The sequence below is a fragment of the Chiloscyllium punctatum genome, chromosome 40, assembly GCF_047496795.1.
Source record: "Chiloscyllium punctatum isolate Juve2018m chromosome 40, sChiPun1.3, whole genome shotgun sequence".
Classification (NCBI taxonomy): Eukaryota; Metazoa; Chordata; class Chondrichthyes; order Orectolobiformes; family Hemiscylliidae; genus Chiloscyllium; species Chiloscyllium punctatum.
This window is the reverse complement of record NC_092778.1, coordinates 52,151,752-52,178,481: the sequence shown is the minus strand read 5'-3', so window position 1 is coordinate 52,178,481 and position 26,730 is coordinate 52,151,752. Positions and strand designations below refer to the sequence as shown.

Below are 26,730 nucleotides of genomic sequence, written 5' to 3'. Positions count from 1 at the left end.
TTCCAAAGCATTTTCCAATCATTCCATAATGTTTAGAAATAATTTGAAGTATGAAATGTTCTTATTATCCCATGATAATCAATGCACAAAATATAGTTAATCTACCCGAGACAGCAACTTTTATATTAACAATTATAAGAAAATTTGATTTTGTACTTAAAAGAATGTCCTTGCTGCGTTTTAATTTTGAATTGCGGAGTTGTTTATGAATGGTCAATTTTTGATGCAGTTTATATAGCTTGACTAAAATACATTTTTAATGCAAGCCATTTTTTTTTCATTTTATTTATTTATCAGGACACACATGCAAAAATATCACAATGATCTGAATTTGTTGTTTAAATTGATATTTTTCATTATATGTGACACTTTCAGTTTACACATTAGTGATTCTACACATATTAGATTGACATTTTACTGATGTTAGCATGGACACTGTGTAGACTAATGCTGTCTGAACAAGCATGGTGTCCTGTGACAGCATCCTTAAATATAGACTACACTAATGGTGTAATCTTTAAAACTACAAAAGAGATTGCAATTGTATCAGTTTCTAACATTGAAAGCTTAACTTTTAATAAAGTTATGGTTTGGTGGACTGCTTGAAGATTTACAAAAAGTAGACTTGCACCAGCTGCAGTCATAAGCGGAAAATTGAAGGTAGCATCTCTGGCAGCTGGTCCCACACCACAAAACAATTCAAATTGCTTGTGGTTTTCTGCAGAGAAACTAGATTGATGTTGCACTTCCTGTATCCATGTGACATAGTTTTCACAAATGAAAGGAATATTGTATGACCATTCTGTTAGGCGAAAGTGAGGACTGCAGATGCTGGAGATCAGAGTTAAGATTAAAGTGGTGCTGGAAAAGCACAGCAGGTCAGGCAGCATCCGAGGAGCAGGAAATTAAGGGCTCCTGCCCAAAAACGTCGGTTTTCCTGCTCCTCAGATGCTGCCTGACCTGCTGTGCTTTTCCAGCACCACTCTAATCTTGACTCTGACCAATCCATTAGCTGATGGTGTTTCCAAATGTATCATCACAGGTTTACAAACCATCTAATATCCATTTAGAATTTGGTAAACAGCATTGTGAAAAAGTCCCCTAAATAATATAGATTAACAATGTTAATAATAGTAACTACAAATTAATAGGAAATACATGGACAGCAAGTACCAATTCAAAACTATTTGTCGTTTGTTTTTCTAAATGTGAATCAAATTTATCATGAGAAATATATTTCACTCCACGTTAAGATACCTGCAGCTTTCTTATTCTATTTGAATCCGTTGTTTAACTGATTCAAGTCTCCCCAACGTTTTACAACCATCTGTTTCCTCTCTTGCACTGCACTCAATGGCAGAAAACAACTAATTAAAATGTTGCACTGTGCTTTTTGACAGATAAAGGAACAATTTTAAGCCTTTCTTGATCAGCATTAAGAACATATGTTGAATAATGTATTCACAGATTGTTAATAGATTCATGTATAGCTGGGAATAATTAATAATGTAAATAAATAATGTGCAAATTTATGACTAATATAAATTGATGAATTAATTTTATTATGGAAATACAGAAATCAAACAAAATCTCCATTTTAAAAACATAATGAAGTATTTTAAAGTGTTTTTCTAATTACTTATCCATTATTTATGTCACAAACTATTGTTTTACTACATTCTTTTTCAACATTTGGTTAAGAGTAGAATAAAGGTCTAACTTCCTCAGGTTATATCTGAAGGATGTGTTAATTCTCAGTTCTAAAAGCATGAAGATTATTCTTTTTTAAATGTAGAAAGTGAGTTATTCCCATTTTCTCTCAGAATGGAGAATTCATTCCTAGCTTGGTATCAAACTGTAACTTCTGTTTCTTTTGATAATGCACTCGCATTCTGTAAACACAAAAACGAAAAATGTCAGATTTGTCCATTTGAGGCTTTTTGTCTATGGTCAGCCAGGTGTCAAAGATTTGCGGAGACTAATCATCCTACACGAACTGTCAAACCAAATAATTGTGAAAAACCCAAACTGCATCAGTTTTCTTTATCCTGACTTGCAATTCACATTAAATAAATCCTGAGAACTTAAGCAGGCTGGCAAGAGCCAAAATCTATGGGTAAACTGTGTATGTGGACCTGTAGAGATGCAATCACCTTAAAAACATTGCTAAATATTCTGGTGCTTGTTGAATTTGGACCAGTGTCCTTTAGTGCATTGATTTGTAGAGTTAACTGGACTTGAGAAGGAAGGACTCCAGTTCACAGAAACAGATCCACCACTCTAAATCTGAACAGGGAATCTGGCTGCTTAGTCAACAACAGTGTCCTGACATATTGTGGGCCTGTTCTATACTGCAGTTGGGATAGAGAATTAATGCAGCTCCTATTTCTCATTGTCTCAAATGTCACCATGAAATTGATAATTCTGAAAGAGATCCTATTTACTAATACTTCCTGCCTCTAACCCTTCCAGAGGTAATAAGTAGTTGGTTATTAAGTGGATTTGAGACCAAGTGGTACGATGAGCGCACAGCCTTTCATAAGATATGCCTCACTATGACTCAATTAAAAAATACTGTATTCTAGAAACATGAACACTTGTTTACATTCAGCTTTCAGTACCACCTTTCTGTTGTGATTATTCCAAACGTAAGCTTCTTCAGGAGCTGGATCGCATCTGCTTTTAGCGTTGTGCAAGGATACATGCAAAGCACCTTATGACATGGCAGCACCTGCAATCTCTAAAATGTAAGTGTTTTGCATCCATTGAGGAGAAATTAGCTTCATAGTAGTGTCAGTCTTGTAGGTCAAAACAACTGGAGATGGATGAATCAAATGCATGGAATTGGACTAGATGTTTCTCCTTAAGGATTAGGTAATGGGTCAGTATAGGTCAAAGCCTCCTTCATAAACCATTTCCCCAACTTGTCATAAATTCTACTTACAGCTTGGTGCTGCATGTCATACATGAGCTAAAGACATCTCTTTGTTGCATGGTTCGGGACTGTAGATCATGAAGAATTACTTGAATTTATTGTCTTATACACTGCAAGTTTAATTTGCATTAGGAATTTTCTGTCACTGAGGAGAAATGAAAAAGATCCAATTTGGCAATAATCAAAGGGAACTGTTTCTAAACTAAAGTTATTTGTGACAGCTTCAAAGTAGGCAGGACTTGTGAATCACCAAGTAAGTTACCTTTGAAAAGTCTCTTTCAAATTATAGATAACCAAAGAACTGAATTTCAGAGCAGCCACCATACAAACTGGTTAATCTATTGTTCAAAATAGCAAATCAGGAGCACTAAAACAACCCCAACTGAGGTTAGTTATATTGGTGAATGTGAGCACTTAAATTCCATCAGAAAGCAGAGATTTCAACTTCCCCTTTAAGAGGGGGTGATGATGTTATGGCGCTGTTGCTGGTCTAAACATTCAGAGATTAGATACCCTACAGTGTGGAAACAGGCCCTCCAGCCTAACAAGTCCACACCGACCCTCTGAAGAGTAACCCATCCAGACCCATCTCCCTCTGACTAAAGCACCTAACACTATGGGCAATTTAGAATGGCCAATTCACCTGACCGGCACATCTTTGGACTGTGGGAGGAAACCAGAGCACCCGGAAGAAACCCACGCAGACACGGGAGAATGTGCAAATTCCACACAGTCACCCAAGGCTGGAATCGAATCTGGGTCCCTGGTGCTGTGAGGCAGCAGTGCTAATCACTGAGCCACCATGCCACCCAAATGATCCAGATGATATTCTGGAGACCATGATTTATATTCCACAGTGACAGATGGAGAAATTTGAATTCAGTAAAATATGGAATTAAATGTCTAATGATGACCATGAACTGATTATTGATTGTTGTAAAAACCCTTTGTTTCATTAATGTTCCTTGTGGAAGGAATACGGCTATCCTTACCTAGTCTTGCCTGCATGTGACCCCAGACCCACAGTGATGTAACTGCCCTTTGAAATACCCTAGCAAAGCCATTTAGACATATTCAAACCACTAAAAAAAGTCCCAAAATCGGAATTGACACTTGACATCAACCTAGGCGCTAGAAATGATAACTGGAAACTCAGCTCTGTTAATTTTGCCAAGTCCTCCTTACCAACATCTGGGACCTAGTGCCAAAATTGAGAGCTGTTTTAAAGATTAGTTAAGCAACAGCCTGTCGTAACTGTTCATATGGAATCATGTTTTGCACACAATCTCACAGATAATACCATCACCATCTCTGTGTATGTCTGGTCTCACTGGAAGAACAGATCCAGCAGAGATGGTAACACAGAAGAAGTTGTTCTTAAGAAGGTTGCCTGAACTTGAAACAATCACCCTGTTTCCTCTCCACAGAAGTTGCCACATCTGCACACTTTTTCGAGCAGTTTCTATTTTCAGGTGCAAAAGATAATATGGCTGCATTTGCAATAGTCTTTAGGCATGATGATCCATCTCTGTCTCCCCCAGCATCACAGATACCAGTCCTCAGCCAATTTAATTCACTCCACACGATATCGAGAAATGGCTGAGGGCACTGGATATTGCTTAGAATATGGTCCCCAAAAACACTGCAGCAATAGTACTGAAAGCTTGTCCTCCAGAACTTTCTGCACCTCTGACCAAGCTGTTCCAGTACAACTACAAAACTGGCATCTCCCTAACAATCATGAAAATTATCTATCCTGTAACAAAAAACAGGACTATTTCAACTCAGCCAATTACAGCCCCAGGGAGAAAGAGAGGACTGCAGATGCTAGAGATCAGAGTCAACAAATGTGGTGCGGGAAAAGCACAGCCCATCTGAGAACCAGAAGAGTCGACATTTCAAGCATAAGTTCTTCATCAGGAATGTTGATGAAGATCTTATGCTCGAAACATCAACTTTCCTGCTCCTCGGATGCTACCTGACCAGCTGTGCTTTTCCAGCACCACATTTTTTGACCCTAATTACAGCCCCATCAAAGGATGATGTTTAGACTCTCTTTTGTTGGAGATGGCCATTGCCTAGTGCTTGAAGTAAGACTTCAACCCATATCTTCTGACTCGTGTTAAGATAAAATCAATTAAATCAGCACAATTCATATACAAAAATGAAGTATAGCTGTTCACAATTGAACAAAATCAACTATGCTCTCAGAAGTTTGGCCTGAAGAAGAGCATTCTCTGATCATCCACAGAAATTCTAGAGGACTTTGGGATCATTCCTTTTAAAGAAACTGACAACAATTTCTGAATGTTACATATATAAAGAGTGAACCAGAAATCCAGGAGTTTCCATCAATGATTCATCCTTGCTCTAGGTATGCTGTTAAGACACCCCATTCCCCACTCTATAGAATTCATTCAGAGAGGTTTTATTTCTACACTGTTCTTCTCACTAGAAAAAACTTTTAAAATGATACATATTGTTGATTGAGATGTCATTAGATTTTTTAACTATGTACTAAATTCAAAATTACTGCTAACAGTATTCATTGGTACTGAAAAGGTAATTTTATATTTGTGGAATATCCAGTTTCTTTTCATTGATCGAAAACACAAATTTTCTAAATGTTTGTTTATCTTTATTTTAGCTCTTACTGCAGTATTATCATTAAAATTTACTCAAGGGAGTCCTAGGGATATAGAACATACTACCTGCAACAGTAGTAGACTTGCCAACTTTAAGGGCATTTAAATGGTTTTGGATAAACATATGGATGAAAATGGAATCATGTAGGATAGATGGGTTCCACAGGTTGGCACAACATCAAGGGCTGAAGGGCCTGTACTGCGCTGCAATGTTCTATGTTCTATTTATTCTGCTTTCTGAAAATTTTGAAATAAAGCATGAAAGCAGTTTTGTAACTTGCCATTCTGCTGTGTGTGAAAAATATAGTTTGCTTATCTATTTGCTGACATCACAGCTGTTGCAGCAGAAGATAACCTCTTGATATGGCACCAAATGTAAACTGCTGTTGGGCAAGGAAAAGCCATGTGCCAGAAAGATAATTCTATGGTAATATAGAACTTGAGTATTGCTGGAAAATGGCAGATTTTGTCAAAACTTTCTATGTTGCACTCATTAGGACACTTTACAAGAGGTATTTCCATAGAGAATGCTTCTAGCAATCATGATTGACAGTTTGTTTGAATTTTAAACCAGACAGGTTGACTGTGGTCAGGCCATTGCAAATTTCAATGGTAGTATGATGTTAGGCATGTAGGCCATACATCCCAATAACTGTGACACATCGTATCAAACGGCACACCTCTACACCATTTATAACAAGCAGGGATACTGACTATGACCATACTGGCATGCTGATAAAACTTGCATTATCATGTCCACTATTAGATGTAATTCTGTAATTGGTCCTGGATGTGTGCAAAGAATTATACTGATAATCAATTTAAGATTGTTAGTCAAGGATTGTAAGTAACACATTTGCTTGCACTGGAAGTTGCAATATATTAATACACAGGGCCCTGTTCTTAGCAGACAACAAAATACACACACTGTCAACTCAGCAAAAAAAGTTGACAGGCATTCAGTGGATCATTTCGCAAGACAATGCAATTTTTAAAAAATTATAGAGGACAATTGGAAGACTATTTGCAGAGATTCAATCACTCAGTGTAACTTTAGAATCCAATGATCTATTTGTAAGCTTAGTTTTTATTAAACTCAATAATGACCAATAGATTGATCAGTGTCAGATGGAATTGATCCCTGCAACATTCAGTGGAATAAGATGCAACATACTAAATGATTTACCAAAAGTGAATTAATCCATAGTAATTGACATGACTTATTTATTGTGGAGCCAAATACAACATGACAATTATATTTATTATTTCAGTATTTAAAATGTTTATTTTGGCTTCAAATAGTACTGCAAGAAGTACTCTTGTGGTTGCACAGTTGGCTGAGCAATTATCACGAGTGTGTTATTTGCATTAGGTTACTTTTAGATTGGTTTAGGTTCTGTCACTCCCATTCTCCACCATTTTGCGTACTTAGTTCAGATTAGTGTTCACACTTCTGCCCACTAGGAGCAGTAAGTGCATGAGTAGCTCTATGGCAATATGGTCTTTACATAGAGTTATAGAGATGTACAGCATGAAAATAGACCCTTCGGTCCAACCCGTCCATGCCGACCAGATATCCCAACCCAATCTAGTCCCACCTGCCAGCACCTGGCCCATATCCCTCCAAACCCTTTCTATTCAGATACCCATCCAAATGCCTCTTAAATGTTGCAATTGTACCAGCCTCCACCACATCCTCTGGCAGCTCATTCCATACACTTAACACTCTCTGCGTGTAAATGTTGCCCCTTAGGTCTCTCTTATATCTTTCCCCTCTCACCCCAAACCTATGCCCTCTAGTTCTGGACTCCCCGACCCCAGGGAAAAGACTTTGCCTATTTATCCTATCCATGCCCCTCATAATTTTGTCCTCCCAGATTAATTGTGAATTTCACTGTTTGTTAATTTTCCCAGATGCACTCCGATGTCCAGCGATACACGAATTCAAACAGCAAAGGCGCAAACTGTGCAGATTCTCTCTCTCTCTCTCTCTCTCTCTCTCTCTCTCCTGCATTGTCCTCACTATGTGCTTCCTTTGTCTGCTCTTCTCCCTTTTAAACTGCTGTTGTTTTGACTTTTTTTTTCCCAAAAGTTCCAAAACAATGCAACAGCATATAAAACAGTAATTGCTGCTCCTGGAATTCGAGGAAGTCACCTCCAACACCTAAAATACCTCAAAAAAAAGAGCAGCTCTTACAGCCAGAAATTTTTCCCATTCTCCATCTTGGATTACCCAGAATCAATTGAATCATTAAAAATCTGAATCCAAAACTCATAGCTAAACATCCAGAAAATAGTTTTCCAAATGCAGATTGTGAACTGTCCACTAAATTCAAACTACTGTTTGATTTGCAGGAATATTACAAAAAAGGTCCAATAAGTGCCAACTGAGTCCATGAGTGGGTCAATAGGTCCAACGAGCAATGAGTGTCAACAATGTTTCCGGAGTATGCAAAGCAAATGGCATAAAAATAAAAGTATTGAATTCACTCTTCAGTGTCAAATACGTTTTCACAGGGTATAACTCATTATTGTCAAAAGATTTCCATTAGTAAAATAAAAAAATCCTTCAAGTTGCTTGTTATTAGATTACTGACAGTGTGGAAACAGGCCCTTCGGCCCAACAAGTCCACACCGCCCCGCCGAAGCGTAACCCACCCATACCCCTACATCTATATCTACCCCTTACCTAACACTACGGACAATTTAACACTACGGAGCTGAAATCTCAACGACAAGAGGTATGTGATGACAACTTAATTCAGTGTACACTGATGACAGCTCAGCTTATGCACAGTGATTTCCACTGTGAGACACTAGTTTAGTTTTGCCTCGTTTAAATGTAAAAGCAGAAATTAAAGGATTCACATCTAACCTGTGATTTTCAGTTCAGGCTTGATTAAAAGGCCCACAAGAATGAATCAAAATGATCACTGATGAATAATTTGCATCACGGAATACATTGTTGACAGAAGCATCAACGTCAATGAAAAAAGAAATTTGATTCATTGATGATGGCTTGTCAAAGTTCCATCTTATGAATAATTACATGAAATAATATAAGCTACGCCTTTCACGAGGACATGATTAAATGCAGGATTATTCATGACAGCAGCATTTGGAGTGCATTTTTTCTTTGAACTATTGTGTAATTTCTGTTTCTGCAAATTTATGGACTTTTGTGCAAGTAATCATATTCATCTGCATTTATTGAAAAGCTATATTTTTAAACCTTTGATTCATTGGGAATGAAACTGATCTTGGATGACCGTACAGATTGGACGATATTATATCAGCAGCCCTCCCTTCTTCACACTGCGCTGACCTTGTTGTTCATTATAGATAGCAAGTAGCTGCTACATGTAATCCCGGTTAACATTGCACAAGCCCTTGCAGATACCCTTTGTTCCACAATGTAAATCTGTGGTCATTATTAATGATGTGGATTCTTCCTTAGTTTGGTATTTCCTTTTTTGTTATTCACTTTCCAGAACAGTTCCCATACCACCCTGCCTGCACTTTGATGAATGTAAACATACAAATAAGAACTATTAAGCTTTTTGATTCCAGAAAGAGACATGGTAAAAATATCCAGTTAACTGATCTCTGTTTTCAAGAGTGGGGGGAGGGTAAATGCCTGTGAATGCTTATAACCGTTGTATGTAAAGAGAAATCAGGAAAAGGCAACCTCACCTCACTGTGACTTTGACGCTGAAATCCCTTCATCTGTGGGAGACATCTTACTACCTTAACACAGATGGCTTTGCTGACATGAGTATGCTATGTAGGCAGAATGCCAAAGTCTAACACACTTCCTATTGGCACATCTCCAGGAATTCAGCTCACCATGAGCAATCGTAACCATGCAGGAACTCTGCCAATGTCTTTGCTGGAATCATTTCCTCAAACTAACATGATTGTCAGTGCTTTTACGAGTAAAGGTCATCAGGAGACACACATTCTTTCCCTCCACCGTGAAACTCACACCAACTGATTAATGACCACATTTGATTTAACTTCCAATTGCAAAACAATAATGCTTTACTTTGAAGTGATTGAAACTTGCCAACTTATTATTCAGAGTTTTTTTTCTTAACATTGTGAAGTTTGTTTGCATGTCTCTATGATGTGTTGATTTTATAAAGTGAATATTGCACAGGGTTTTTTGTTAGGAACTTTAAACAAGCTGAATTCCCAGTAAGGAGAAAGTGAGGACTGCAGATGTTGGAGATCAGAACTGAAAATGTGTTGCTGGAAAAGCGCAGCAGGTCAGGCAGCATCCAAGGAGCAGGAGAATCGACGTTTCGGGCATGAGCCCTTCCTCAGGAATGAGGAAAGTGTGCCAAGCAGGCTAAGATAAAAGGTAGGGAGGAGGGACGTTGGAAATGCAATAGGTGGAAGGAGATTAAGGTGAGGGTGATAGGCCGGAGTGGGGATGGGGGCAGAGAGGTCAGGAAGAAGATTGCAGGTTAGGAAGGTGGTGCTGAGTTCGAGGGTTGGGATTGAGACAAGGTGGGGGGGAGGGGAAATGAGGAAGAACTGTTTGTTTAGTGTATAGATTCTTCTGAGGATGAAGAACAGTAGAGGTCCTTTGCAAGTCTGTGAGAGTGTTGTCCTGAGCTGGGGTAGGGCTAATTGCAGGGAATGCAGGTAGCGGCACATGGCTGCAAGCGTGGAGTGGAGGATCCGGAGGGAGATCTGTTACTGGAGGCTTCGGATTTGTTGTAGGTACTGATTGTCCTGGTTGGGTCCAAATTTTGTTGGTCTGAACGTAGTCCGGAGTCCGTGCAGGATCAGTCGGTTCCGTAGGCAGGTGCTGAGGAAGGAGATGTGGCTGTGGTAGCAAGTCTGTTTGAGAACGTGGCTGAAGAGCTTCTGGGCAGAGGAGATGACCTGGGGTGTGCAGTGAGAGAGGCACTCACTGAAATCCTTGTAGAGGGAGGAAGAGTGCTTCTTCAAGAAGGCATCCTTGTAAGAGGATTCGCAGGAGGTTAAAATCTTCTAGGAGAACGTGAGGACTGCAGATGCTGGAGATCAGAGCTGAAAATCTGTCGCTGGAAAAGCGCAGCAGGTCAGGCAGCATCCAAGGAGCAGGAGAATCGAAGTTTCGGGCATGAGCCCTTCCTCAGGAATGAGAAAAGTGTGCCAAGCAGGCTAAGATAAAAGGTAGGGAGCACCCCCCACCAACCCAACCTCCACTCCTGGCACCTTCCCCTGCAACTGCAAGAAATGCAAAACTTGCACCCACACCTCCCCCCTTACTTCCCTCCAAAGCCCCAAGGGATCCTTCCATACCCGCCACAAATTCACCTGCACCTCCACACACATCATTTACTGCACCCGATGTGGCCTCCTCTATATTGAGGAGACAGGCCGCCTAATTGCGGAACGTTTCAGAGAACACCTCTGGGACACCCAGACCAGCCAACCCAACCACCCTGTGGCTCAATACTTCAATTCCCCCTCCCATTCCACCAAGGACATGCAGGTCCTTGGACTCCTCCATCACCAGACCATAGCAATACGACGGCTGGAGGAAAAGCAGCTCATCTTCTGCCTAGGACCCCTCCAACCACAAGGGATGAACTCAGACTTCTTCAGTTTCCTCATTTCCCCTCCACCCACCTTGTCTCAGTCCCAACCCTCGAACTCAGCACCACCTTCCTAACCTGCAATCTTCTTCCTGACCTCTCCGCCCCCACTCCCACTCCGGCCTATCACCCTCACCTTATCACCCTCACCTTAACCTCCTTCCACCTGTCGCATTTCCAACGCCCCTCCCCCAAATCCCTCCTCTCTACCTTTTATCTTAGCCTGCTTGGCACACTTTCCTCATTCCTGAGGAAGGGCTCATGCCCGAAACGTCGATTATCCTGCTCCTTGGATGCTGCCTGACCTGCTGCGCTTTTCCAGCAACACATTTTCAGCTCTGAATTCCCAATAATCCAATCTCTGGATGATATGTGCAGTGCAAGTTCAAGAAGGCAATCATCACTGCCTTCTCAAGGGTCAAGCAATAAATGCTCAACAAAAGTTTCAATAAAGAAATGAAACTGGACAGATCACCTGGCATCGATATAGGTACCAGAAAATATAATGGCCGAAACAACCCTGTTGACCATTTGAAATCCTCCTTACCATCATCTGGGGGCCAGTGCCAAAATTAAGAGAGCTACCTCACAGACTAGTCAAGCAACAGCGTAACATAGTCCTAATCACAGAATTATATCTTATAGAAAATGTCCCAGATACCACCATCACCATCCCTGGATACATCCTGCCCCACTAGCAGGATGGACCTAGCAGAGATGGCAGTACAGTGGTAAACTGTTGGAAGGGAGTTGACCTGGGAGTCTACAACATTAACTCTGGACCCCATGGAGTCTCATGCCTTCAAGTTAAACATGGATAACGAAACCTTCTCATTACCGCATACTGTCCTCCCTTAGCATGATGAATCAGTACTCCTGTATGTTGAATACTACTTAGAGAGTAGCAAGGGCACAAAATGTACTCTGGGTAGACTGTGTTTGTTGCTTTTGATGTGGTCGCCTCTACATCAAGGAGACAGGATGCCAACTCGCAGAATGTTTCAGGAAATATCTCTGGGACACACACACAGCAAACAACCCCACCGCCCTGTGGCCCACCACTTCAACTTCCCCTCCCACTCCCCCAAGAACATGCAAGTCCTGGGCCTCCTCCACTGCCAACTCCAAGCCACGTGACAACTAGGGGAAGAATGCCTCATCTTCCACCTTGGGACCCTTCAACCACATGGCATCAACATCGACCTCACCAGTTTCCAAATCCCCCCTGCCCCCACCTCATCCCAGATCCAATCCTCCAATTTGGCACCGACCTCTTGACCTGTCCTACCTGTCCATTTTCCTTCCCACCTATCTGTTCCACCCTCCCCACTGACCTATCACTATAACCCCCTCACTTGTATCCACCTATCACCTTCCTAGCTACCTTCAACCCAACCTCACCCCACCTCCTATTTATCTCTCAGCCTCCTTCCCTTTTCTCATTCCTGATGAAGGGCTTATGCCCGAAACATCGATTCTCCTGCTCCTCAGATGCTGCCTGACCTGCTATTCTTTTCCAGTGCCACGCTTTTTGACTTTGAGGTATTTCAATGCCAACTATGAAGAATGGTTCAGTATAAACGCTACCAATGAGCTGACCAGGTTCTAAAGAACATAGATGCTAGATTGGGTCTGGGGAATGTAGTGAGGGAAACAACAAGAGGGAAAAATATACTTGTCCTCATCCTTCCCAGTCTGCTGGCTGAGGATCATGGGTCCATGACATTATCAGTAAGAGTAACCAGCCACTGTCCTTGTGGAGATAAAGTCTCACTTTCACATTGAGAATACCTTTCATTGTGTTTTGTGACACTATCACCATGTTAAATGAGGCAGACGTCAACCAGAGCTATGAACTCAAGACTGCGCATTCTACTCCAGCACAATCTGCAGCTTCATCCCCAGCATATCCATCACTCAATCATTGCCATCAAGTCAGGGGATCAACCTGGTTCCACGGAGAATGTAGGAGAGCTTGCTAGGACCTGCACCAGGCATCCTAAAAATGAGATATCAACCTGGTGAAGCTACACTACAGGACTATTTGCATGCTAACCAGCTTAATCGACAGGTGATGGATGGATCCCATAGCCAACAGACCAGATCTCAGCTGTGCAATCATGCCATATCCAGTTGTAAATGGTGGTGAACAGTTAAACAACTCAATGGAGGAGAATGCTCCACAAATATCCCTTTCTAGAATGAAGCAAGAATCCAGTACATCAGTGCAAAAGATACAGCTGAAGCATTTGCAGCTGAAGTGCCAAGTGAATGATCCATCTCAGCTTCCTCAAGTAGTCCCTAGCGTCACAGATACCCGTCTTCAGCCAATTCAATTCATTCCATGTGATATAAAGAAAAGGTTGGATGCACTAGATACTGCAAAGGATGACCCTGAAAACATTCCAGTGATAATACAGAAGACTAGTGCACTAGAACATGTCCCTCTAGCTAAGAATTGGTCAGTGACCTCGAAGTGAAGGAGCCATTGGGAAGTAGTGACCATAATACAATAAGCTTTAATCTGCAATTTGAGAGGGAGTGGGTACAATCTGAAGTGACAATATTTCAGTTGAATAAAGGGAAATATGGAGCTATGAGGGAGCAACTGGCCAAAGTTCAATGGTTCAATACCTTAACAGGGAAGACCGTGGAGGAACAATGGCAGATATTTCTGTGTATAATGCAGAAGTTGCAGGATCAGTTCATTCCTAAAAGGAAGAAAGATCCCAAGAGGAGACATGGGCGGCCATGGCTGACGAGGGAAGTAAAGAAACATATAAGGTTAAAAGAGAAAAAGTATAACTTAGCGAAGATAAGTGGGAAAACGGAGGACTGGGAAGCTTTTAAAGAACAACAGAGGATTAGTAAGAAGGAAATACGCAGAGAAAAAATGAGGTACGAAAGTAAACTGGCCAAGAATATAAAGGAGGATAGTAAAAGCTTTTTTAGGTATGTCCAAGGCAAAAAAATGGTTAGGACAAAAATTGGGCCCTTGAAGACAGAAGCAGGGGAATATATTACTGGGAACGAAGAAATGGCAGAGGAATTAAATGGGTACTTCAGATCTGTGTTCACTGGGGAAGACACAAGCAATCTCCCTGAGGTAACAGTGGCTGAAGGACCTGAACTTAAGGGAATTTCTATTTGCCAGGATTTGGTGTTGGAGAGACTGTTAGGTCTGAAGGTTGATAAGTCTCCGGGACCTGATGGCCTGCATCCCAGGGTACTGAAGGAGGTGGCTCGGGAAATCGTGGATGCGCTGGTGATTATTTTCCAGAGTTCAATAGAATCGGGGTCGGTTCCTGAGGTTTGGAGGGCGGCTAATGTTGTGCCACTTTTTAAGAAGGGTGGGCGGGAGAAAGCAGGAAATTATAGACCAGTTAGTCTGACCTCAGTGGTGGGAAAGATGCTGGAGTCTATTATAAAGGATGAAATTACGGCACATCTGGATAATAGTAACAGGATAGGACAGAGTCAGCATGGATTTATGAAGGGGAAATCATGCTTGACTAATCTTCTTGAATTTTTTGAGGATGTAACTTGGAAGATGGACGAGGGAGATCCAGTGGATGTAGTGTACCTGGACTTTCAGAAAGCTTTTGATAAAGTCCCATACAAGAGGTTAGTGAGTAAAATTAGAGCGCACGGGATTGGGGGCAAAGTACTAGATTGGATAGAGAATTGGTTGGCTAATAGGAAACAAAGGGTAGTGATTAACGGCTCCATTTCGGAATGGCAGGCAGTGACCAGTGGGGTACCGCAGGGATCCGTGCTGGGACCGCAGCTTTTTACAATATATGTAAATGATATAGAAGTTGGTATCAGCAATAACATTAGCAAATTTGCTGATGACACAAAGCTAGGTGGTAGGGTGAAATGTGATGAGGATGTTAGGGGATTACAGGGTGACCTGGACAAGTTAGGTGAGTGGGCAGATGCATGGCAGATGCAGTTTAATGTGGATAAATGTCTGGTTATCCACTTTGGTGGCAAGAACAGGAAGGCAGATTACTACCTCAATGGTATCAAATTAGGTAAAGGGGCTGTTCAGAGAGATCTGGGTGTTCTTGTCCACCAGTCAATGAAGGCAAGCATGCAGGTACAGCAAGTAGTGAAGAAAGCTAATAGCATGCTGGCCTTCATAACAAGAGGGATTGAATATAGAAGCAAAGAGGTACTTCTGCAGCTGTACAGGGCCCTGGTGAGACCACACCTGGAGTACTGTATACAGTTCTGGTCTCCAAATTTGAGGAAAGACATTCTGGCTATTGAGGGAGTGCAGCGTAGGTTCACGAGGTCAATTCCTGGAATGGCAGGATTGCCTTACACGGAAAGACTGAAGCGACTGGGCTTGTATACCCTTGAGTTTAGAAGACTGAGAGGGGATCTGATTGAAACGTATAGGATTATGAAAGCACTGGACACTCTGGCAGGAGGGAACATATTTCCGTTGATGGGGGAGTGCCAAACCAGAGGACACAACTTAAAAATACGGGGTAGACCATTTAGGACAGAGATGAGGAGAAACTACTTCACCCAGAGAGTGGTGGCTGTGTGGAATGCTCTGCCCCAGAGGGCAGTGGAGGCCCAGTCTCTGGATTCATTTAAGAAAGAATTGGATAGAGCTCTTAAAGATAGTGGAGTCAAGGGGTATGGAGATAAGGCTGGAACAGGATACTGATTAGGAATGATCAGCCATGATCATATTGAATGGCGGTGCAGGCTCGAAGGGCAGAATGGCCTACTCCTGCATCTATTGTCTATTGTCTATTGTCTATTGTCTAAGCTCTTCCAGTACAGTTACAAAAATGTGGAGAATTGCCCAGGCATGCTATGTACAACGGCTGGGACAAATCTAACCCAGGCAATTACCGCCCCATTAGTCTACTCTCAATTATCAGTAAAGTGATGTAAGGTGTCATCAACAGTGCTATGAAGCAGTACCTGCTCAGCAATAACCTGTTCACTGACACCAAGTTTGGGTTCCACCAGAGCCACTCAGTTCCTGACCTCATTGTATCTTTGGTTCAAACATGGACAAAAGAGCTAAATTCTAGAGATGAGGTGAGAGTGACAGCCCTTGACATCAAGACTACATTTGACCAGGTGTTGCATCAAGAAGCCCTAGCAAAACTGGAATCCATGGGTATCTGGGGCACGCTCTCCACTGTTGGAATCATACCTGGACATAGCTAGATGGCTGTGGTTGATGGAAGTCGATCATCTCAGCTTCAGGACATCTCTGCAGGAGTTCCTCTTGGCAATGTCTAGACCCAAATATCTTCAGCTACTTCATCAATGACCTTCCCTCCATCATAACGGGCGGCACGGTGGCTCAGTGGTTAGCACTACTGCCTCACAGCACCATGGTCCCAGGTTTGATTCCGGCCTTGGGCGACTGTGTATGTGGAGTTTATACATTTTCCCTGTGTCTGCGTGGGTTTCCTCCGGGTGCTCCGGTTTCCTCCCACAGTCCAAAGATGTGCAGGTCGGGTGAATTGACCATGCTAAACTGCCCATACTGTTAGGTGGGCACTAGGTGCATTAGTTAGAGGGAAATGGGTCTGGGTGGGTTACTCTTCGGAGTAGACTAGATTCCCTACAGTGTGGACTGGTTGGGTCAAAGGGCCTGTTTGCACACTGTAGTGAATCTAATCTAATTTAATCATAAGGTCGGAAGTGAGGATGTTGATTGCACCATGTTCAGCACTTTTGTGACTCCTCAGATACTGAAGCCGTCCATGTTCAAATGCGACAATGTCTGGCAATATCCAGGCTTGATCTGACAAGTGACAAGTAACATTCACTCCACACAAATGCCAGGCAATGACCATCTCCAGTAAAAGACAATCTAAATACTGTCCCTTGACATTCAATGGTGTTACCATCACTGAACCCCCCACTATCAACATTCTTGGTTTTATCACTGACCATAAACTCAAGTGGACTGACCACATAAACACAGTGGCTAAAAGAGCAAGTCAGAAGCTTGGAATACTGAATAACTCACTTCCTAACTCACCAAAGCCTGTCCACCACCTATAAGCCATACGTTAAGAGCATGATGGAATACTTCTACTTGTCTGGATGAGTGCAACTCCTGCAACACTCAAGCAGCTTGACATGATCCGGGACAAAGCAGCCTAATTGATTGGCATTACACCACAAAATCCATTCCCGACACTCAGTAGCAATAGTGAATACTAGCTCCAAAATGTGGTGCTGAAAATCACCAAAGATCCTTAGACAGCATCTTCCAAACCCATAACCATTTCCTTTAAGAAAGACAAGGATAGACAATCCAATGGGAACAGAACCATCTGTAATTTCCCCTTGAAGCCACTCTCCATCCTGACTTGGAAATATATCATCGTTCCTTCACTGTCGTTGGGTCAACATCCAAGTATTCCCTCCCTAAGGGCATTGTGGGTAGAGAATGAGGACAGCATCGGTTCAAGAAGGCAGCTAACCACCACCTTGGCAATGACAATGAGGATGGGCAATAAATGCTGACCCAGACATTGATGCCCATGTCACATGAATGAATTTTAAAAAGCTCACAATTCCATTTTCATTTATACGCTGACTTAGATTTGGGGAGGAATCCAGTAGTTGCTTTCTGTGCCTATACAGACAGTCCCAAAGAACATCGAACATCTGCCCTGAGGCAGTACATTTGGCTCTGACATAACATGATCTCTTGCAATCCCGCGTTAGTTGGAAATTGTGTAATAGCAGTGCCATTTCAACTAATCGGGCCAGAATCACTAATACAGTTAAGGAAAGTTCGCATTCTGCAAATAATGGTCTAAACTCTTTAATCACGTTAAAAGCTGATTCACATTGGAGAAACCGACATTGTAGCAGAACTGGCTGTTCTTGCAACATCCAATCAAATGCCTTTGACAGTAAAAATCAGCACACACAGTCATATGGTGGCCAACTAATTAGATGTTCACAGTCAAGATACTTGGTCAAATGCGTGTGGGGGACAGCAGGATGTCACTGAGCTTAAATTACCCACAAGGTCTGAGGTCCTGGTGCTATATTTAACAAGCGCACATACAGGCACACATTGTTTGCCTCAACATGCCTCAACCTCTCCCTACAGTTGCTACCCAAGCTCAATTCAATGGCTCGGCCATCTGTCCTCTTGTCCAACAATGTTCCCCCTACAGGTCAAGGAGCTCCTACCTTTCCAAATCTGCCAAGAAGATTACCTTGACTACCACATATGAGTAATGAATCTGAAGGCAAGGTTTTCTTGTTTGCTGCCAATTTAGAACAAAAAACAAAGAAAATTACAGCACAGGAACAGGCCTTTTGGCCCTCCAAGCCTGCACCAAATCCTCTACCTAAACCTGTTGCCTATTTTCTAAGGATCTGTATCCCTCTTCTCCCTGTCCATTCATGTATCTGTCTAGTTACATCTTAACTGATGATATTTTGCCCGCCTCTACCACCTCCGCTGGCAACGCGTTCTAGGCACCCACCACTCTCTGTGTAAAGACTTTTCCACGCATATTTCCCTTAAAATTTCACCTCTCACCTTGAACTCGTAATCCTTAATAATTAAGTCCCCCACTCTGGGAAAAAGCTTCTTTCTATCCACCCTGTCCACCTCCCATGATTTTGTAGACCTCAATCAGGTCCCCTCTGTCTTTATGGCCAAGGTACAATTTAATCTGGTAACATTAAGCAGAATCTTCCCAGTCCCTGAACAACAATGAGTTATGCTGAAAAACTTGGAAACATTGGGTGAGATGTCCACCAAGACACTTCTTGATAGCAAGACCAGATTCTAGAGGTCAATGAGATTCTCGCTAGTGGGCAGCAAGAAGTCTATGAACAGATTATTGTTCATTATCACTCTCATTATTACATAATCTCACCTCATTGATATGCATCCGGCCAGTGTACTAGCTGTCAAATAGAAAGTAGAAAAGAATTCCTGACATGAAAATTAGAGCAGGTACTTGGTGACTCCAGCTCACTGCTTGCTCCTCCAGACCTTTGTCATGGATACTTGGCCACTTCATGGGCAGCAACAACCCCACATCACCTTCCAGGACCCTCCCAACCTCACAGCATCATAATGTGCATCACTGATCCACTTAGAGTGCACTTCTGCACTTCAATGCTGCACCCTGGAACACAATGGAATGTTGCGTAAGAAAAGATTGTATGCAGGAACAGCAACCCAGTTCACAGATTGGGCTAGGCATCATCTCAGCTTTTCGCTTTGTACTCACTCACTTTATGCCAACTTGGCAGAATCTCTGCTTTGTCTTGCCTTGCCTTGTCTTGTTTTGTCTTGTTGTGCTTTGGCCCCTCAGCCAGATCTTAAAGAATCACAGTAATTCTGTCTTACCTTGTTGCTTAGCAAAGATATAATTGTCAGCAGTCGACAGTTAAGGGGTGGGTATGTTCTGTAAGGCACCAATGATGTCAATCTCATAGCTGCAGCCTGTGCTTGCATCTATGTGTCAAAGATACTGTGTGTGCCGCAAGCAAAAAGCCATGTCTCAAAATCTAAGGGGAATGGTCTCATTCAGTTCCAGAGAGACACCCTTCAGACAGGGATCCCAGCACATTAAGTCAGGGGCATCCTCTGATATCAATTGAGGGGCAGGAGCATGGTTAGTTGACCACTCCAGATGTTCAGGATCAGGGATTCCAGGGAGTGGCTCAAGGGGCTGGGTCCAGAGCAACTAGTCTGGTGAAGTTTTGAAAGACGCTTGGCCAGTGGGATGGAGAATGAGGCATTTATTTATGAGGACTTGAGTCAGAATGTTGGGATGGAAGGAGGAATACATTATAGCATGGTAGGAAAAGGTGTAATATGGGAGGGAAGGATCATCAATGGTTAAAGCAACCTGACTTCAATGGAGTTATAGTACAATACTAGATCTGTTATGTTTATTTGGTATGCCTGGGGTTGGAAGGGTAAACCGGGCAGTAGAAGGTTTAGATAGACAGATTGGATGGAGACTTGGGCAAATTCAGAGCCAATGGGGTTGTCCGGGCAGGCAACCAAGAAGGGAAAGTTTATATTTGGGGGTTCACCATTGTTAAGAGACTAAGCCTGAGATTCATGCTTGAGGAACGATCACTGTAAACAACAAGTATGTAATGAAGATGAAAATGGCTGAGATCACGTTAAGAGGTTTGGAAAGAAAAAACAGTTTGAAAACTGTAATACTTGGAAATGAACATTTTGGTCATACTGGTTCTCATTCACCAGCTGTACTGCTTTTTCCTTCTGGGGTGGGGCATGATGAGAGCGAGACTTCTATTTCAAGAGATGTGTGGCTCTTCAAAGGGAAGCAAACAGCATTACATAAACACCTGAACGCTGCAGCTGTAAATCATATGTGTTCTGTGAACTTTAAGCATTAGCCTTCTGTAAAAAGTCCAAATTATTACCTCGAGCTCTCTTGACCATATCATGCAAGATAGCAAATGATCCCACAAATGGCAGTGATGCAACAACAATATTCAGCTACTTGGAAAGATTGAGCCTAGTTACCAAAGTACCAACCAGTGATTTACCCAATGCTTGCACATGGTGCATGAACTGCTTACTTTGACCCCTTGCTGTCTCAGAGTTGGAGGAAGGGAAGGTTTGCAACACCACCATCTTTACCATGGGGATCATGGACATCCCAAGGAGACAAAAGAGAGAAAGCATTACAACCAAAGGAAAGAAGTTATGACATGATAATAATAGATTCACAGTGGAGAGTAATGGGAGAGTAGCAAAACAATGAACTTTATTTCTTACTTGTTTGCTACAAGATGGGAGTCTTAGCATCTCTGCATAAGCAGTCCTAGTCCCCACAGTGAGGGCTAAGATCCTCTTGACATAGGTGGTGAAGAGTGGAAGATCCGGCACCCCACCAGCCATCCTGGCTCCTTTTGGCCCTATTATAGACTTTTGATTCCTGTAATGGGATAAAGGAAGGGACTGAATGAGATGAAATTGGGTGGCACAGCTGTTAGTGCTAATGCAGGTGGGAGAAGGCAGTGAGGTGTCCAGAGCAAGTGAGCAGGTGGTGCATTAGCGCATGCAATGTTATTAGTCTGCGGGTTCGAGGGAAGTGAGAGTAAGTGTGCACTACTTAGAAGGGTAGAGCATGAGCCTTGGTAGGCAGTTGATGCAGTGCTAATGTGAGTATGAGATAGTAGAGCAAACATTGTGACACTTAGCATGGCAGAGCAGAGAAAATCACTGACTTCCTTTTGGCACTGCTGAGTGTTTTTGTGGACTGTAAACACTGTACTGACCCAAGAAGCTCCCTCACATCAAGCTGGCAGAGTCTGGTGTTTGTGGTCTCCTCCAACAGTTCAGGGAAGAAGATAATGTCACCCCAAGTCTTCAGGTCCCTGTCTGCAAAGTAGGATGCCAGTTTTTCCTTATTTGTGTTGTCCAGGCAGATATCATTAACCATATTGGGCAGCTTCAGATTTCCAGCACTTGACAGGCTGCACAACAGCTTTTTAAATATAATATTGTTGTTGTGGTTCTGTTCGCCGAGCTGGGAATTTGTGTTGCAAACGTTTCGTCCCTCAGTGATGTCACCTAGATAGGGGACGAAACGTTTGCAACACAAATTCCCAGCTTGGCGAACAGAACCACAACAACGAGCACCCGAGCTACAAATCTTCTCCCAAACGTTGAATATGACATTGTGTCAGGTCTCTGGATAATCCAGGAATGGCTAGCATCATAGGATGTGGTCCACAGTTAATGACATGCCTTGGAATGTTTACACATTAAATGTTGGTAGGCCTTGCAGAAAGAAACCGTACATGAAATTCAATGAAAATGAAACAAGTGATTTCTGGTAAGATTCAGACCCATGTTTCTAATGTGTATGGATTCAATGCTAATGCATTAAGAATGGGTCCCCATTGCTCACTATTGGGAACATGACCACTTTCAATCTGCTGCCAATTTAATTGGAAAATCTCATTTCACCATGGGGAAGGTGACATTTTGTCTCCTGCACAATTAATTGAACCTCCCCGCATTGGTTCTCACTTCTTTGAGCGTCCCTAGATTCTGCTCAAACATTCATTTACATTCTAATTATTTTCAATCTTAGTGTTTCAAATGTTATGTTCATAGAAGAAAACATCTTCCCTTCCCATCATTCTAATTGTTCACATAAAACCTTAACTGTTGTTTCTAATCCCTAAAGTTTCTAGCCTTAAAACTGAGAGCAGCTGAAGCCTCCTAAATCCATCAGTGTTGCAAGTGACCCAAAACTGCTTTTATTCCAACGTCAGTGAGGTGTTTGGCCAGTTTCAAAGGATAAATCTCACACAGATGGCAGCCTCTCTGATATAAACTGACTTGATTTGATTAACATTTCATTAAGGGAAACCTAATTAAAAAATTACCCTGGGCAGCACCCTCCCTCAGTGGCATCAAGTACAAGTGCCCATATTTATGTAGCATTTTTAATATAGTAAAACAATCTCAGTAATGTAAAAGTAGTAAAATTTGACAATGAGTCGCATAAGATGGTATTAGGAGAGGTCATAAAAGCTTGATAAAAGAGCTACATTTTAAGGAATGCTTTATAGGAGCGGGGAAAGCAAGAGGAATGCGAAGGTTAAGGAAGAAAATTGCAGAGTTTATGGCCAGGGCAGCTAAAGAGTTTGGAGAAATGGAGAGATCTTTGAGGGGTGCAGATGAGAGGCCAGTGAGGGTTTTGAAAACAATGATGATAATTTTCAAACTGAAGTGCTGCTGGACTGGATCTGTATGTAGATCAGCTATCATCATTACCCTTGTTACTTCAGCAACCCTATGGTATTCTCAGGTGTAACTTGGGAAGTGGCATGGGCCTCGTTACATACATTCTTATGCTGCGTTGGGGTTAGTAATTAGCATTGTGACTACACATCCTTGCAGTAGTCTCCTAACAGCCATTTTCTTGGGACCTTCAAATAATGCAAGCATACCAGATCATTGCACAATAAAAGCATCATCAGTGCTCCCTGAATAACAAATTACTGAGCTCTGCCTGCACAGAAATAAGCCATTTGGCCTCAATGTGTTATACTGAGGTGAAGACTCCAATAAGCCTCCTCCCATCCTGCTTCATTGAACTCTTTTAGTATTATCGTTTATTTCTTTCTCCATGTACTTTTCAACTTTCCATTGAAATCATATTGTCACTATTCAAAATGTCACATTTAAATCTTTTTGCACATGACTGATATGTGCATTCTTGTGCACAGGCATTCAAGGTTACATGTGCAAATCCAAAAATCAAATGGGTTGCATCAAAAAACAGTTTCTGGGATCATGAGCAACCTGCCAAGTAGTAACAAATATGGATTTTACCCCAACAGTTATTGTGTCTCTGTCGGTCCAGAGGTGTTTGCCTTGGGATCACAATTACTTACAATGGAAATAAACATTTCAAACTTATGAGTTATAGAGTCATAGAGGTCTACAGTACAGGAAAAGGCCCTTCAGCCCACTGAGTCTGCACCAGTCAAAAACAGGCACCTAACCATTCTAATCGCATTTTCCAGCACTTGGCCCATAGTCTTGTATGCCTTGGCATCACAAGTATACATTTAAATGCTTCTTAAATGTTATGAAGATTTCTGCCTTTAACACCCTCGCAGGTGGTGAGTTGCAGCTTCCCACGGGTTATGGGAAGAATATCCCCAAACTGTGATATTTACATTTACTTTAGGTAGGCTGTGCATTCTCATTAGTCAGTGCGAATATGTCAGTTTGACATATCACCCTAGTTTGGCATGTGTGTTAATCAAGCAGCACACAGGAAGGAAGAAACTATTTCAAGTGTCACTGTTATTTGGGGGCTAGCACAAGATGAAAGATCATTTTCCTGGGTTTGATAATGGATGAAACGTAGCTCTCTTGGGTTTGGTACTCTGGACCATGTCTTCAGGCAGTGGTAACAATTGGTAATAATAGTAATGTCAATCATGAATATCCACTAATTGTCTTCTAGAAAAGTTTTCTTGCTTACTTTGCCACCAGGTTTGATTCAGAAACAACAGGCGCTTCACTGGCATCTGAATTGTGATCACAAAAGGGTGTTTTTTTGAAAATTCTTGTTCCAAATCTTGGCTGAGAGTCAGAAATACTAGGGGGAATCTAATTTCTTTGACTTTTTCCACTCCCCTCTTCTAACCTCCTGACTATATTTCTTCCATCAGCTTTTTATGCTGATGACAATAGCACCAGCTATCCAGCAGTGCTTTATAAATCTTCTGGAATGAGACTTATAATCAGGAATGAGACTTGATATATAACAGAAGTGTTGGGATTTCTCAGATGTTTAAATTATTTGTTGCTTTACCACAAATTTTCCCATTTTAGTTTTTTTTCTGTGTATAGTCTAATAGAATTATTTCTCAGATAAAAATAATTCACAGTAACCATTGTGTTTCTAATGAAGAGGTGTACTATTCACTACAAGCAAAAAACCTTTGTTTAGTTTTAACTAATTTTTAAAATAATGATCAACACAAAATGCATTCATATCTCAAGTTTTACAGGCAGGCAAGTCATCAATTGTTTCTTTAAGTATGGCTAGGACAGGGTATAGTCTGCAATGTTAATTAATTAACTGCTAATTTTCTCTCAACTATGACCTTCACAATACCCAATAATGAGAAGAGTGGTATTCTATTCATAAGCACATTAAGAGCAAAATGTATAATTAATATTGCCCAGATGCACTGCTAACAGATGTCACTGTTCAATTTTGCATCCTTAATACCCTTCCTTGTTTTCCTGAAATACTGACTCACACTCGGATATGATTCCATTGTTGCCAGTATTACACACCCAAATTGTCCAGATGGAACAACCAACAGATGTTATATAAATGCGAAGTTTTAATTCAATTTTGTATTTGAATGCCATTCCCCTGCTGTCCTGAAGGTACTGACTCAAAACAGGACATGATTTCACTGTTGCCAGTATTTCCCCCACGTAGACATTCTGAGACCAACTGTAGCACCACCTGTTTCAGATCAGTAACTCAGCACAGATGAGGAATTTGAAATTGGTCTCATTTATTCTACATGGCTTAGTGCTACACTGGAAAGCATTTTCACCTACACGACCATTAAGGGATATATTCACATTCGTCAATGTTCCCAACTTATTTTGTAACTTTGTATGATTCAATGTGGAGTTTTAAATGAAAAAATCCCATGCTAGCAATCCCCCTTCTATACCCTTGTTACCAGAGACTGTCTCCTTATCACCTGAGTTAGTAAACTGGCTAGGATTGCTGGAGCCATATGAACAGTATTACAGTGGGAATCATAAACCAAAATAACCAAAGCGACTAAACAGTTCCCACAGAGGAAGTACCTACAAGAGTTCACTTTTTGCAACTTTTGGTTTCACACAAATAAGACACCAATTTAAATTAAATAGGAGTACATTCTACCTAAAATTTAAAAAAAGGTAAATTTCACTTTAAATAATCAGTAGAAAGATATATCTTACACAAGCAGAGTGCCCACATCACTCAATGACAACAATCTCTTCTTCAATGTCAGCAAACTGAAGGAGCTGGTCATCTACTTCAGGAAGTGGAGTGAAGGACACACCCCTGTTTGGTGCTGACCTTGAGGTGGTCAAGAGCTTCAAGTCTCTGGGAGTAAATGTCACCAACAGTCTGTCCTGGTCCATTTATATCAATGCTACAGTCACAAAAGCACACCAACGTCTTTACTTCCTCAGAACGCTAAGGAATTTTTGGCAATGTCCACAATGACTTATTACCTTTTATAGACGCACCATAGAGAATATCCTATCCCGATGCATCACAGCTCGGTATGGCAACTGCTCTGCCCAAGACCACAGAGAAATTACAGAGAGTTGTGAAAGCAACTCAGTCTGTCACGAAAACCAGCCTTCCTTCCATTGACTCCGTCTACACTTCCCGCTGCCTCAGGAAAGCAGCCAACATAATCAAAGACCCCTCCCAACCCGATTATACTCTCTTCTACCCTCTTCCAATGGGCGGAGATATAAAAGTTTGAAAATGCATACCAACAGATTTAAGAACAGCTTCTTCCCCCTGCTATTAGACTTATGATCAGACCTCTCATATGTTAAAGTTGATTTTTCTCTGCATCTTCTCTGTAGCTGTAACACTATATTGTGCATTTTCGTACCCTGTTGTACTTATGTAAGGTATGATTTGTCTGGTTAGCATGCAAAACAATACTTTTCACTATATTTTGTTTCTTTTGACAATAATAAATCAGATCAAATCAAATCCCTGTGCACCTGTGAAACTATACAGTTCCACAAAATATCATTCTTTATTCATAAAGGGTATGCCAGGAATCCCAGTAACTCTGACCTCCATAATCATGAAGTGCTTTGTTGGCCACATCAAGTGTCGCTTCCCAACTTGACTCGATCCCCTGCAATTTGCCCACCAATGAAACAGGTCCACTGTGGATACCATTTTTCTAGCCCTGCATCATCCCTGAAACATCTGGATAACAAGGACACCTACATCAGACTCCTACTCAT

At 41.6% G+C, this 26,730-nt stretch overlaps 1 protein-coding gene across 1 annotated transcript in view; it reads right to left on the bottom strand.

Moving 5' to 3' along the window:
• Nucleotides 1-1,596: 1,596 nt before the first annotated feature.
• LOC140464608 (transmembrane protein 94-like) overlaps nucleotides 1,597-26,730 on the bottom strand; it is a 157,614-nt gene continuing 132,480 nt past the window's right edge. Inside the window, exon 29 of the mRNA XM_072559888.1 lies at nucleotides 1,597-1,892. Coding sequence (XP_072415989.1) covers nucleotides 1,820-1,892 — 73 coding nt within the window. The 3' untranslated portion in view covers nucleotides 1,597-1,819. The remainder of the gene's footprint in view (nucleotides 1,893-26,730) is intronic.